Source organism: Astatotilapia calliptera, chromosome 13 (assembly GCF_900246225.1).
Source record: "Astatotilapia calliptera chromosome 13, fAstCal1.2, whole genome shotgun sequence".
Lineage (NCBI taxonomy): Eukaryota > Metazoa > Chordata > Actinopteri > Cichliformes > Cichlidae > Astatotilapia > Astatotilapia calliptera.
Window position 1 is genome coordinate 22887250 of NC_039314.1, and position 11613 is coordinate 22898862.

The window sequence follows — 11613 nt, forward strand, 5'->3', positions numbered from 1 at the left end:
TAGAATTCTTCCTGTACTTTTCTCAGAAATTTGTTATTGATAACTGTTAGTGCCCTTTTGGTGTATTCAATTCTGAAATTAAAACTTTGACAATGTAGTAATCATGGGGTGTTTTTTCCTTTGTATAGTGTAACTGTCCTACTGGGAATGAACTTTAATAGGTTACCAAATGAAATAAAGTATGAGTGTAAAAAAAAAAGTATCAAAAAGAAATCAAGAAAAACCTTTTGCAATCAATTATTTATTACTGTTCACAGACAAAAGGTGACCCATTAAAGAGGGTATCAACACAAAGAAAATCCAATTCAACAACAAACAAAAAAATTCAAAGCTCATATTCAGTCAAGGCTGCTGAACTTTGCGTGGTTCACAGCACTGCAGACAAGTCTGTGGAACTTACATTTTGCTTAAGCAATATTTTTTTATCTAAATAAATTAAAATAACTTAAGAACGATGGGTTATTTTATGATGCCATGATCGCAGAATTTTGATTATCAGCATTATTGGACTGAAATCTTCTCAAGGATCTCAATTCAGATCTTTGTGTTGGTACATTTCCAAGTGTCCTTCATCCTTCCATCATCCTTCTGGCTGAAATTTGGCTGATGGCCCCTCTGCTTCAACTACAGAAACAGGACAATGAGCATTGAGGTTGGGCTGTGTTCGGTGGTCAGTTGTTTTTGTAGTGCACTTAATGTAGTCTTGCTTGTTGGCATGAGAGCATTAAAGCACTCAAAAAGGCACGTTTAGGAACAGAAGCATGTATACTTCTAAAAGTCATATGGCTGTTGCACTTTCATGGGTTTGTAGCACTGTGCTAATTGGAATTAAGGCTTTGCTCTAGCTGTGATTCTACAATACTGAGTTTCAAACGTTCCTCTCCCTGTCTTCCTCTCCTTTCCATCATCACCTTTTCCACACTTTGTACTTCATCTGTTCCTTCAGCCTGGTCTTTAAGATGCACTCCTTCACTTTTTTCGATTCCATTAGCCACCCCTGCCTTGCTTTTACATCCCAGTTCAGTTGTTAGCACTCTCAGTCTCTCACTAGCCTTGTTAAAGTAGTTTTCCAGCTCTGCCACAGGACCCTTAGCAGAGAACAGGTGATCCAAGTATGCCTGAGTGTACTGATCCGAGGTGATCAGATCCAGGTTAATTGAGGAGGGCACTGTTGTAGAGGATGTATCAAGCCCAGAGACTCTCCTTCTTTTCCCTGTTAATTTAAGACAATTCAGTTAATGCAAATCCACTGAGACTGACAAAAGTAATTTCACTACTTACTTAGACAAAATCTACCTGTCTCAGTCTCTATGGTGGACAGAGGGATGGTCACACTCTTTCCTGTCTCTCTGTCGGTCACAGTGAGTCCAGTCATGGTGCCTTCTTCTGGCACCTCACTGCAGGGGTCAGTTGCTGCAGGAAAACTCCCTCGACATTTTACAACACACACTGTTTTAGACTTATAACGCCTGGAATGAGGAAAGTGGAGAGTGACGGGTTTGCAGGAAGAATTGGGATGGAAGAAGAAAGGACAGAAAATGTCAATCAAGTGACACATTTATCTCTGAGTTAACACCATTGCTCTAAAGTTGTTTCATAACATATACTTTATAAAATCTTAATCAATAACTTATACAAACATCAGTTTATTTCCACAGCATTGCAAGGATGTTTCGTAGTTTACCCTTTTTCACTTATCTTATGTAAGGGTTTCAAGCATTGCCTCTCTGGTTTCAGATTTTTTTCTACTGTAAGCAGAAAGTCTAAATGCAGCAGAAAGTTTAGAGCTACATTTTTCTGACAGCTTGATTAGCGTTTTTGTGTTTCTGCTGTCATATTTAGAGCAAGCTAGAGAGGGTGTCTCATAGCAGATAAGCAGGCACTCAGCGGCTCTAGTATCCACTGTCAGGGTGCTTGTTAGGGTTCTGCTACCGCTGAAGTGTGGTGTGTTTGCTGTGTAACAATGCCTCAAATACTTTGTGACAGGCCTGTACATTCGGCCACAGTGTCAATGACTCATGTAAACTGATGTTGTTGTTGTTTTCCTTTTTAAAGTATCATTCCAAATATGTAAGTGTTGAAGTGATTGTTAAACAGCAAGGAGGAAAAGAAGAGAAATTTCTGAAAATGCTTTCAGCCTAGTTGAGATGTTTAGTTGACACAGTCATCAGATGCAATTTCTGAACTATGCTGTGCCCAAAAGTGAAGTTTTGGAGCATCTAAAAAAGACACAAAGTCATCACATACAGCATTATTGGCTGGAATGTTGTTGTTGTTAAAGCAGTAAAATTCTCCTCCCTGTCTGATTGGAGCATTTAGTGTTTTACCTGTAAGCAGGCAGGATCTGTGTGAGATCTTCTTTGTATTGCTGCAGTGCTGCCCTTGCAGACAGAGGCTTAGCCTTGCTCTCAAGGCGAGCCAGGTGAACCAACATTTGGGTGTGAAAGGATGCTCCGCTGGCCCAGTGTCTCAAAGACCTGAAGGAACCAAAAAAAACACTAATTGTGAGTCCTTCTTCATCTGACTGGATAGTTCTTTGTAGAGTACTTCTTTCTTTTAGTCTGCTCTATGTAGTTAGTTATTTAACTTGTCCAGTATTTTTTTTACTCTATAATATCATCCTCTACTCTACTGTATTCTCTCACCTGGAGTCACAATCTCCCCCTAGCAGACACGTCTTCAGCTGGGTGAGGGTGAGGCTGAGCTGGGCCTCAAGTCTGACAGCATCCTGGATCAGCCTGCTTTTATCATTCAAGCTGATCCTACAGCGCTTCAGGTATTCCTCCATCACCTCCTGAAGCTCCCAGACTCTCTGCTGCAGGAAGAAATTCAAAGATGTATACCTCAGTATTTTAGAAGCAATTCATTTGGTGTTGACATCCTGCAGCTTTTTACAGTTATTCTTATCACCCTTAACATACAGTATTTGTAGGAGCATGCACACAGCTGGCTGAAATGTACTGTTATAAACCAAACTAAGTAACCCAGCTGAACAGGTAATGGTTAACACATTAAACATTCCCAGTAGATTAACAGTCTTTATTCTACATTTGGATTTAGTTACATGGTGAATTGTCAGAATATTTTTTTTATAATATATAGCTATAAACATCCAGTGACTTAATGGTGCATTTATTCTTGGTCAAGAAAGGTCAGCTTAAGTATGCAAAAACTGTTGCATGGGTCCGTTTTACAGAGTAATGGGATACATGTAAACCTGTATAACTTCAGTTCAGAAACTGCTCCAAGAGCCAAGATTTGAATAATACTGATCAACACAGTGGAAATACACAGAGAAAGGATATCATCATGTATTGTTTGTATTGTTTTGCTTTTTATTTTCTATTATAACTCCTTCACTAGTTCCTTTAAGGCTTTACCTGGCATGACGATGATCCTGCTGACTTCCCTTTAACACCCGACTGTTTTGCTGACGTATATGCCATATCCATAACCATAGAAACCACTAATCCCACCAAGCCCGCCAAGCGTGGCTCATCTGAGAAAGTTGACAATCGACTAATCAGGTCCCTCAGGTAGGTGGGCGCTTTGTTCCCAATGTCGTTCTGCAACTGGGTGAAAAGAACAAACTTTTATAGCCTGCTGAGTGGTAACAGAAATCCAGCACACTGTTTTATATTATCTGCGTCAATAAAATTAACAGCTGTGAACAGCACCTTCTCGTCGTGATATTGGTCTGTGTAGGCTATTATATTCATTTGTAAATTCTTTACAGTCCCAGTAGGACTCCTTTTAAGTGTCATTTTAATCGCAGGTATCAAGGCAACAGCATCGTCCTGCTCGTCTTGCTAATATTCATCTGGGCCTTATGACTGAGTGGCTTTAAAGGTGATCAGTGAGCACTTTCACACTTAACACACAACACTGTGTTTTATTTTCTCTCTCTCCGTGCTATCTCAGTTTTCTGCTTTCATGAACAGCATCACAACTTTCCAAAGCTTACTGTCGCACTTTCTTTTAAAGCTCTTTAACCTGCTGCAGTTGTTCCTGGAGGCGGTCCTGGGAGACAGAGCTGTCATCATGACTGGCTAAAAGGAGCGGATGGACGACTCCCAGGTCAGGTACTGCACCACCTTCCAGCATGGCATCGTAGAGGAGAGAGCCAATAGCGTCCTTCACTTGAGAAATTTCTTCTTCAGTTGAGAATAGCTGCCCCATGGTGTGTTTTTGTCTCTTTCTTTCTTTTGTTTTAGTGTATTTACATCAACAAACCAGAAAATATCCCAACTTTATGACAGCATCTGTGGAAGAAAAAAGAAAGGAGGATAACAAAATATTCTAAAATTAGGGGGTTTACCACACCTTGCGAATAGCTGTACAGTCTACAAAATTCAAGACACAAACAACAGATCTATTTGACTCATGAGCTGTCACAGGACTCGCAAATTACCTCCAAATATCACCGTAATGTTTCGCACTAACATTCAGCAACGTTTTGGTCCCATCTGAGCTCTCTGTTACTGCAGTGACTTGTGTTTTGGGCAGCCGACCCTTCTACTTCCTCTATGCTGCAGTCGACTGTCACCAAGACAACACACCTGCACAATATTGCTCAGCAGTAAACCTAGAGCTCCGCCTGGCGGCAGATACCTGCAAGTGCAAGCTCGATGCATCTTCAGTAGCAGTGAGTGCTCTCAATACGAGAAGGTTTTTGGTTCCTGTCAGCATTTGGTATATGGAGAACCAAGGCCTCTGAGATTACATTACTTTTTTAGATGATATTTTAAACTGCAGGCATCATAGTGAAGTTATATGAAGGACCTCCTGAAATAAGCCGGAGGACTTTGGGAATGAATGTAATAGCTACTCTTTGTGGCAGTGTTAAACATTGAAAAAATAGGCCAAGGTCTTTCATCTTTTTTTATTGAGCTAAATGGAACAATGGCCTTGGTAGTGGTGTGATACTGACTTTTTTTTCTTTCCTTTTTTTTACCTTGATAAAATATGGGGCGAGGGGATTTGGGACTTTATGTAGTGTGAGTATTATTCTTTGTTAACTGGGACAAGGGCTTGTGCGCCGTCAGGTCAGAGTTTTGTGTATACAGCTAAATTAAATGCCCCACGTGGTATTGCAGACCTTAGATCAGATCAGTGTCTATATGTTGATCATTTAGACAACTCACCGTTCCCTTTCAGTCGATTCACTCGGTACAACACGTAAGCATGGGATATCACACCCTTGCGTGTCCTGGCTGAAGAAACCCTTATTCACGCCTTTAAGGCAGGTGACGTGTGATGACACGCGCACGGCCCCGCCCGCACATATAGCCGCTGTCATCACAGTCATCCCTCAGTTCTTACGCTCTTCACCTCGCTAAGAACACCTCTGCTGAGTTGGGCTAGCGTTGTCTGCCGACTTAAACTTAGCTTAACTGCCCCTGTTGGTGTTAGCCTCTACCACGCAGTTGGTGTGTAGGCTGCCCGCGGAGCGCTAATTTCAAGTTTTCCTCATTGTCGGCCCAATGTGCCGCCGCTGCTGCGCCGGTCGGCCACGATGACACCTCAAGTGTTCCCGCTGTTTCTCATTGTTGTGCCCCAGAAAAGGTGCCTCCAAAATGTATGAATGTACATGTTTCCATGTTACAATCAATAAAGAGTGTTGTTTATTCTCAAACAATCACAAATAGGCAGCACAGGCAGCCTGCAGGCAAAATGAGCCAGGTCAGGCAGGTGATGCAGTCCCCTGCAGACACACTGGGGGGCGACAACGCCCCGCCGACGGTGCTGCCGGTCAGCCGGCTGGCTGCTCACTTTCCTCAGTGGCGCGCTTGTGCTCCCTCTCTGTGGGTGCTGCGAACCGTTGCCATCGGTTACCGGTTGCAGTTCCGGGTCAAGCCGCCTCGTTTCCAAAGAGTCGTAAACACGACTGTCAACACCGAGGCGGCCATGATGCTCATAGAGGAAATAAAGGCGCTATTGCAGAAAAGAGCAATGCGAGTGGTCCCCGCTTCGGAGACAGACAAAATTTGGTACAGCCGTTTTGTTGTTCCGAAAAAAAGGGGGAGGGCTTCGTCCCATCCTCAACCTGCGAGTCTTGAACACATAGCTACCTACGTACAGCTTCAAGATGCTAACACTCAGACAGCTCTTGAATGCAGTCGGCCGGGAGATTGGTTTGCAACAATCGGTCTAACAGATGCTTATTTTCATGTGGCTATACACCCAAAACACAGGCAGTTTCTGAGGTTTGCATTCGAGGGCGTAGCCTACGAATACCTAGTGCTGCCGTTCAGGCTGTCGCTCGCTCTGCGCCCCTCAGAGAGAGAGGCATCCGCATCTTAGCCTACCTAGACGACTGGGCTCTTGTAGCGTGCTCCAGAGAGCAGGCGGAGACACAGCTCAGCTGTCGCTGGTTCTGTCACACATTCAGACACTGGGGTTCTCTGTGAACTTTCAAAAGAGCTCGCTAATCCCGAGTAGGCAGATTTCTTTCCTCGGTTTGGAAATATGCTCGCTGTCCAGCCGCGCACGTTTGTCAGAGCACAGAGTGGCCACGTTTCATCGCTGCCTCGCTCAGTTTCAGCTGGGACGCAGACTGCGAGACGATATTACGCAGCCCAGCGCCAGCTGCACATCAACCACTTAGAGCTGTTAGCAGTGTTCTTAGCTCCAAAGCATTTCCGCCCAGTCCTGGAGGGCCAGCATGTCTTAGTCAGGACGGACAATTCAACAGTGGTGTCTTACATAAACAGTCAGGGAGGAACACGCTCTCTCCCCCTGTTGAAGTTGTCTCGCTCTCTGCTGTTATGATGCAGTGTTCATTTTCTGTCTCTAAGAGCCACCCGTGTCCCGGGCCACCTGAAGCTGGGGCCGGACCTTCTCTCCAGGGAGGATCCTCTGGTGAGAGAATGGAGGTTACACCCTTTAATAGTGGCTCAGATGTGGGATCTATTTGGCAATGCGCAAATAGATCTTTTAGCTTCCTGGGTAAATACTCACTGCCCCCTGTTCTTCTCCATAATCGACCACGATGCACCCTTGGGCTTGGACGCGCTAGCGCGCCAATGGCCAGACGTGCTCCTGTATGCATTTCCCCCAGTGGAAATGATATCTCCAGTTCTAGAGAGAGTGCGTCGGCATTCCCATTTCAGAGCGCTAGGGCCTGATCTACTAAAGGCTTGTACCGCCACACTCTCCCATTTCAGTGCTCTATTGTGGATGTTTTGACATTCCTGCAGGAGCTGCTGGATAAGGGCCTTTAATTTTCGACAATTAAGGTTTATTTAGCAGCTATATCTGCTTGTCATATTGGCTTTGACGGGCTGACACCAGGTGCACATTCCCTCGCCATACGTTTTCTGAAAGGGGTTCGCCGGCTGAGGCCCGTGCTTAAGTCCAGTGTCCCTGCTTGGGATTTGTCTTTGGTGCTGGAGGCCCTTTGTAGCCCCCCGTTTGAACCCATTGAGTCTGTGGATATGAAATTCCTTTCATATAAGACTGCATTACTTCTCGCTTTGGCTTCGGCAAAGCGAGAAGTAATGCAGTCCTTTTGCATCTGACGAGCAGATGAGGATGCATTCTCTTTGTCCAGTGCGTGTGCTACGCACCTACATTGAGTGCACTCAGAATGTGCGTTTATGTGACCAGCTGTTTGTCTGCTTCGCTAATTGAAATAGAGGTAGAGCTCTGTCCAAACAGAGGCTGTCCCACTGGATTATAGAAGCTATCTCACTGGCATACGGCACCAAAGGTCTTGCTTTGCCCCACGGGGTGAGAGCTCATTCCACCAGGGGGATGGCAACCTCATCTTTTTAAAGGGGGGCCTGTAGCTGATATTTGTGCGGCAGCTAGTTGGGCATCACCGCACACTTTTATGCGGTTTTATTGGTTGGACGTTACAGCCCCTTCGGTGGCTCATGCTGTCCTTTCTGCTGGGTCTACCACTCACTAAGGATGTGGTGGTCCGATTCCAATTCGGTGGCTGCTCTGCGGGGCGTGTATATATGTCCCATACTTATGTGTTGTACCGAGTGAATCGACTGAAAGGGAACGAATAGTTATTTCTATAACTTTTGTTCCCTGAAGGAGAGGAACGAGGTACAACACAAGGTGGCCCCACTGAGCAGTGGCTATATGTGCGGGCGGGGCCATGCATGTGTCATCACACGTCACCTGCCTTAAAGGCGTGAATAAAGGTTTCTTCAGCCAGGACACGCGAGGGCGTGATATCCCATACTTATGTGTTGTACCTCATTCCTCTCCTTCAGGGAACAGAAGTTATAGACATAACTATTTGTTAGTGTGTTGGGTTGCATCATGTTATTTTGGACAAGCAGCATATGCCATTTTGGATGCTGACTTTAAATGGAGTGGCAAGCAGACACGCCTGACAGCCTCTGTTGATCTTTATAATTCAGCGTCAAAAAATAGCAGATGGTGGAAAGAATTAAAGGTCAAGGTTTTGTTTTTGTTTTGGGGGGGTGAAACACATTTTCTTTTTTTACTGACAATATCACAAATTCAAATGCTTATTGTTGAGGTCATTGGTGAGTGTTGGCCCAGTGTTTGGTGACTATATAAGTATATCAGCTTTCAAGTATGATACTTTAAAGTTGCGCTAATCATTAATTTTTGTGTTGCAATATTATCTGTATAACAGATAATTAAATATGTTTTAAGTTTTTTTTTGTATTTTGCTTCAGTCTGACCAACCCTAATCAGCCTCGTTTAAAGCTGCAGATGGCAGTTGTTTTTATCAGAAATTCTCTGATGAACTCCTGTACCTGCCCAGCACAACACAGAAAACAGACCAAATTAGTAAATGGGTGGTGAACATTCGGCAGTTGGAAAAAAAAAAGGATTCCCTCAGGAACTGATGGAGAACATTGCCAGACAGCACAATAAACCACACATGCAGAAAACAAAATCATTTTTCAGCATCCACATGTCTGCTGTCCATCGTTGCGCTCTTCCCCATCACTTCTTCTAGCTGACAGTTAGTTGCAGTCAAAGGAGCTTGCAAAGAAAAGCGTCTGGTAGGGCTGGGCGATATGACCCAAAATTCATATCTCGATATTTTTTAGCTGGATGGCGATATAAGATGTATATCTCGATTTTTTTTTTTAAGCCATAAGTTAAGAACAAAAAGAGAGTTCTTAGTCACACTGTGTCCCAGATGTCACACGGGCACTTTTATTTACATACAGCGTAGATATTACTCAAAAATAAATTATCAGCATTTATTAAATAATCATGGTCCATAAATAAAAGAAAACATTGTTGTTTTTGTGCATAACAAAAAGCTCACAATTGTGCAGTCAAAATGTAAACTAATAGACGCTGAGCATAATAACAAAGAGACAGATTTCACAGCTGCACCACCTCTCTGAACAGGTGCCATTTGTGGTCCTTATACACACACAGTACGTATCACTCCGCGAGGATCCTCCTCTGTAGCCGTAATTCTCCGACAATCCATCAAGCGGTGCAGCTCCGTAGCTTAGCAAAGTCATATTAAAACATTTTTTGACAGATTGCTGAGCGCTGTGTACCACATAAAATCGGTTCGCGGTCAGTAAGCACAACCAGAATTCATACATAAGGCGCACTGTCGATTTTTGAGAAAAGGAAAGGATTTTAGGCCGTGCAGCCCCTCTGGGCTGCATGTCGTTAGCGTGGTTAGCTCATTAGCACGGTTAGCTCGCTAACACGTTGACGCCGTCCAGCCCCACGCACGGTAACTCGCTAACGGAGATTTTCCGCTTTCATCTTGTCATTGCCTGCAGGTGAAGCTATGGGGGAGGCGGAGTTGTGTTCAGTGAAGGAGAGGCGAGGCCGAGTAACGTTGCGTAGAGACAAAAGTGGACGAAAGAGAGGCAAACCTGCGGCTCCACAAGTATAATTATAACGTAACATAGACTATATCGATATAAACGATATTGTCCCATCTTATATCTCGTATGAAAATATATCGATATTTTTAAAAAACTTGATATATCGCCCAGCCCTAGCGTCTGGACTTCTTTAAGTTGCTTGAAGACGTTTCACCTCTCATCCGAGAAGCTTCTTCAGTTCTAAGGTCAAATGGCCGAGAGTCCCAGATTTAAACCCAGTGGGAGTATCCCCCCAAAGAGGGACAAAAGGACCCCCTGATGATCCTCTAATCACCTGAGCCAAGGTGTGAAAGCGGGTGTGGGTCCCAATCAACCAGAGTTTCGGGTGAGCTCATTGTGAAACCTGGCCCCACCTTGTCATGCGAATTCCTGAGGTCAGATGGCCCAGGATGTGAGTGGGCGTTAAGGCGTCTGGGGAGGGAACTCAAAACTGGATTATAGATGGCAGAGAGTTGGTGTCGTAAACCACCGCCTGTGTTCAAAGATGGTCGCTCATAGTGGACATAGATGGCTTCTTTCACTCCTCTTTCAAAGAGGAGTGAAAGAAGCCATCTATGTAACTGTCTGTGAGAACCTTCACAGACAGTTAGTTGCAGTGTTTGCTAGCTGAGCTCTGCCGCTATCAGAGTGCGTCTCCATCTTACTCTCTCCCCCTCATGGATTCTTGGCACACTTGCAGTCCTCTGAGAGCAGTAATTATTTATCTGCATCATAAGCAGACACACATCAGCACTTAAAACAGGCAAGAATGCACACATACATGACACATATAAGTAATGAAATTTTCATGGTCTCTATCTTTTTTACACTCTCCTCTTAAAGATCAGACTTCCTCCTGGGAGAGAGGTTAAAAGGAAAGAAAGCAGAGAGAATAAAAAGAGCGTGTGGAGAGAGAGAAAAAGGAGAAAATAAAAGATAAAGCAAAGGTGGTGCTTATAAAAGACAGGAGTTGGAGGAGCATGACAGATGGACTCCACCTACCTTAATTAAACACACACACGCAACCATGCCTGAATAGTCTGGCCTTTTAAATGACAGCTCTCTTGAAATTGCGCTGAATATTAATCATCACATGCTGAATGTGTAATTTTAGGAGATAATACCACTTGAAACTCCAATTTAGTTTTTAATTAGAAAACTGATCATTCAATCTGTGACATTTAAGTCTGTGCGAGTGTGATTATAAGTCTCTTAATATTATTATGCGTGTGTGAAGAACAGGTGTAGATTAGAAAACGTGCCTAAGCGAAGCTTCTGTATGTCTTTTCCTATGTCATCGTGTCAGAAATCCACTCATGTGGGAGTGGATTTGTGGTTTAGAGCACGGCCTTTTATGGTGCATAATTGATCATTGTGTGACTGTGCTTCATGCTGTGTCATTAGCATCCACATAATGGCTGACATCTACACACTATGCACTAACTTTTTTGGAAAACTTGTATTTTGTTTTTCCAAACTTTCAGCCACAATCATTAGACCTTACCCAGCAGATGAAGCTCCATTTTTCATATGGAGTCCATTTGTGTTCATTCATGTCAGCTGATTAATTCTCTCTGGTCCCATATGATGGTAGTGACCAGCTATGTTGCATGGTTTGCTACCATAGTACTAAGAAAAATACAGGGGGCTGACCCAGAGGGGGCAGAATCAAAGATTTCTAGGGATAAGGTGGGACAAGAAAGCAGATGATTGGCTGTGGCGACCTCTAAAATGAGTAGCTGAAAGAAATAATGCTAAAAAAAAATGTGTGAAGTGGGAA

At 43.8% G+C, this 11613-nt stretch overlaps 1 protein-coding gene and 1 pseudogene across 1 annotated transcript; one reads left to right on the forward strand and one right to left on the reverse strand.

The window, feature by feature from the left end:
* Positions 1–222: 222 nt before the first annotated feature.
* LOC113035509 (uncharacterized) lies at positions 223–4542 on the reverse strand. The gene is made up of 7 exons (XM_026191117.1): positions 4412–4542; positions 3994–4262; positions 3381–3572; positions 2646–2815; positions 2328–2477; positions 1297–1469; positions 223–1213 (listed from the first exon to the last, which is right to left on the reverse strand). Exons 2-7 carry the CDS (start codon positions 4177–4179, stop codon positions 819–821), a joined length of 1266 nt encoding a protein of 421 aa, XP_026046902.1. The 5' UTR covers positions 4180–4262; positions 4412–4542; the 3' UTR covers positions 223–818.
* Positions 4543–5330: 788 nt separating this feature from the next.
* Positions 5331–6649, forward strand: LOC113035446 (uncharacterized; annotated as a pseudogene).
* The last annotated feature ends 4964 nt before the right edge of the window (positions 6650–11613 follow it).

What these genes read in the sequence shown, in the direction of transcription:
- LOC113035509 (XM_026191117.1), bottom strand. Translation starts at nt 4,179, where the DNA reads ATGGGGCAGCTATTCTCAACTGAAGAAGAAATTTCTCAAGTGAAGGAC. An exon ending in TCCAGGAACAACTGCAGCAG is followed by an intron (nt 3,573 to 3,993) that starts GTTAAAGAGCTT and finishes CTTTTCACCCAG; the next exon opens with TTGCAGAACGACATTGGGAA. An exon ending in CACCATAGAGACTGAGACAG is followed by an intron (nt 1,214 to 1,296) that starts GTAGATTTTGTC and finishes TTAAATTAACAG; the next exon opens with GGAAAAGAAGGAGAGTCTCT.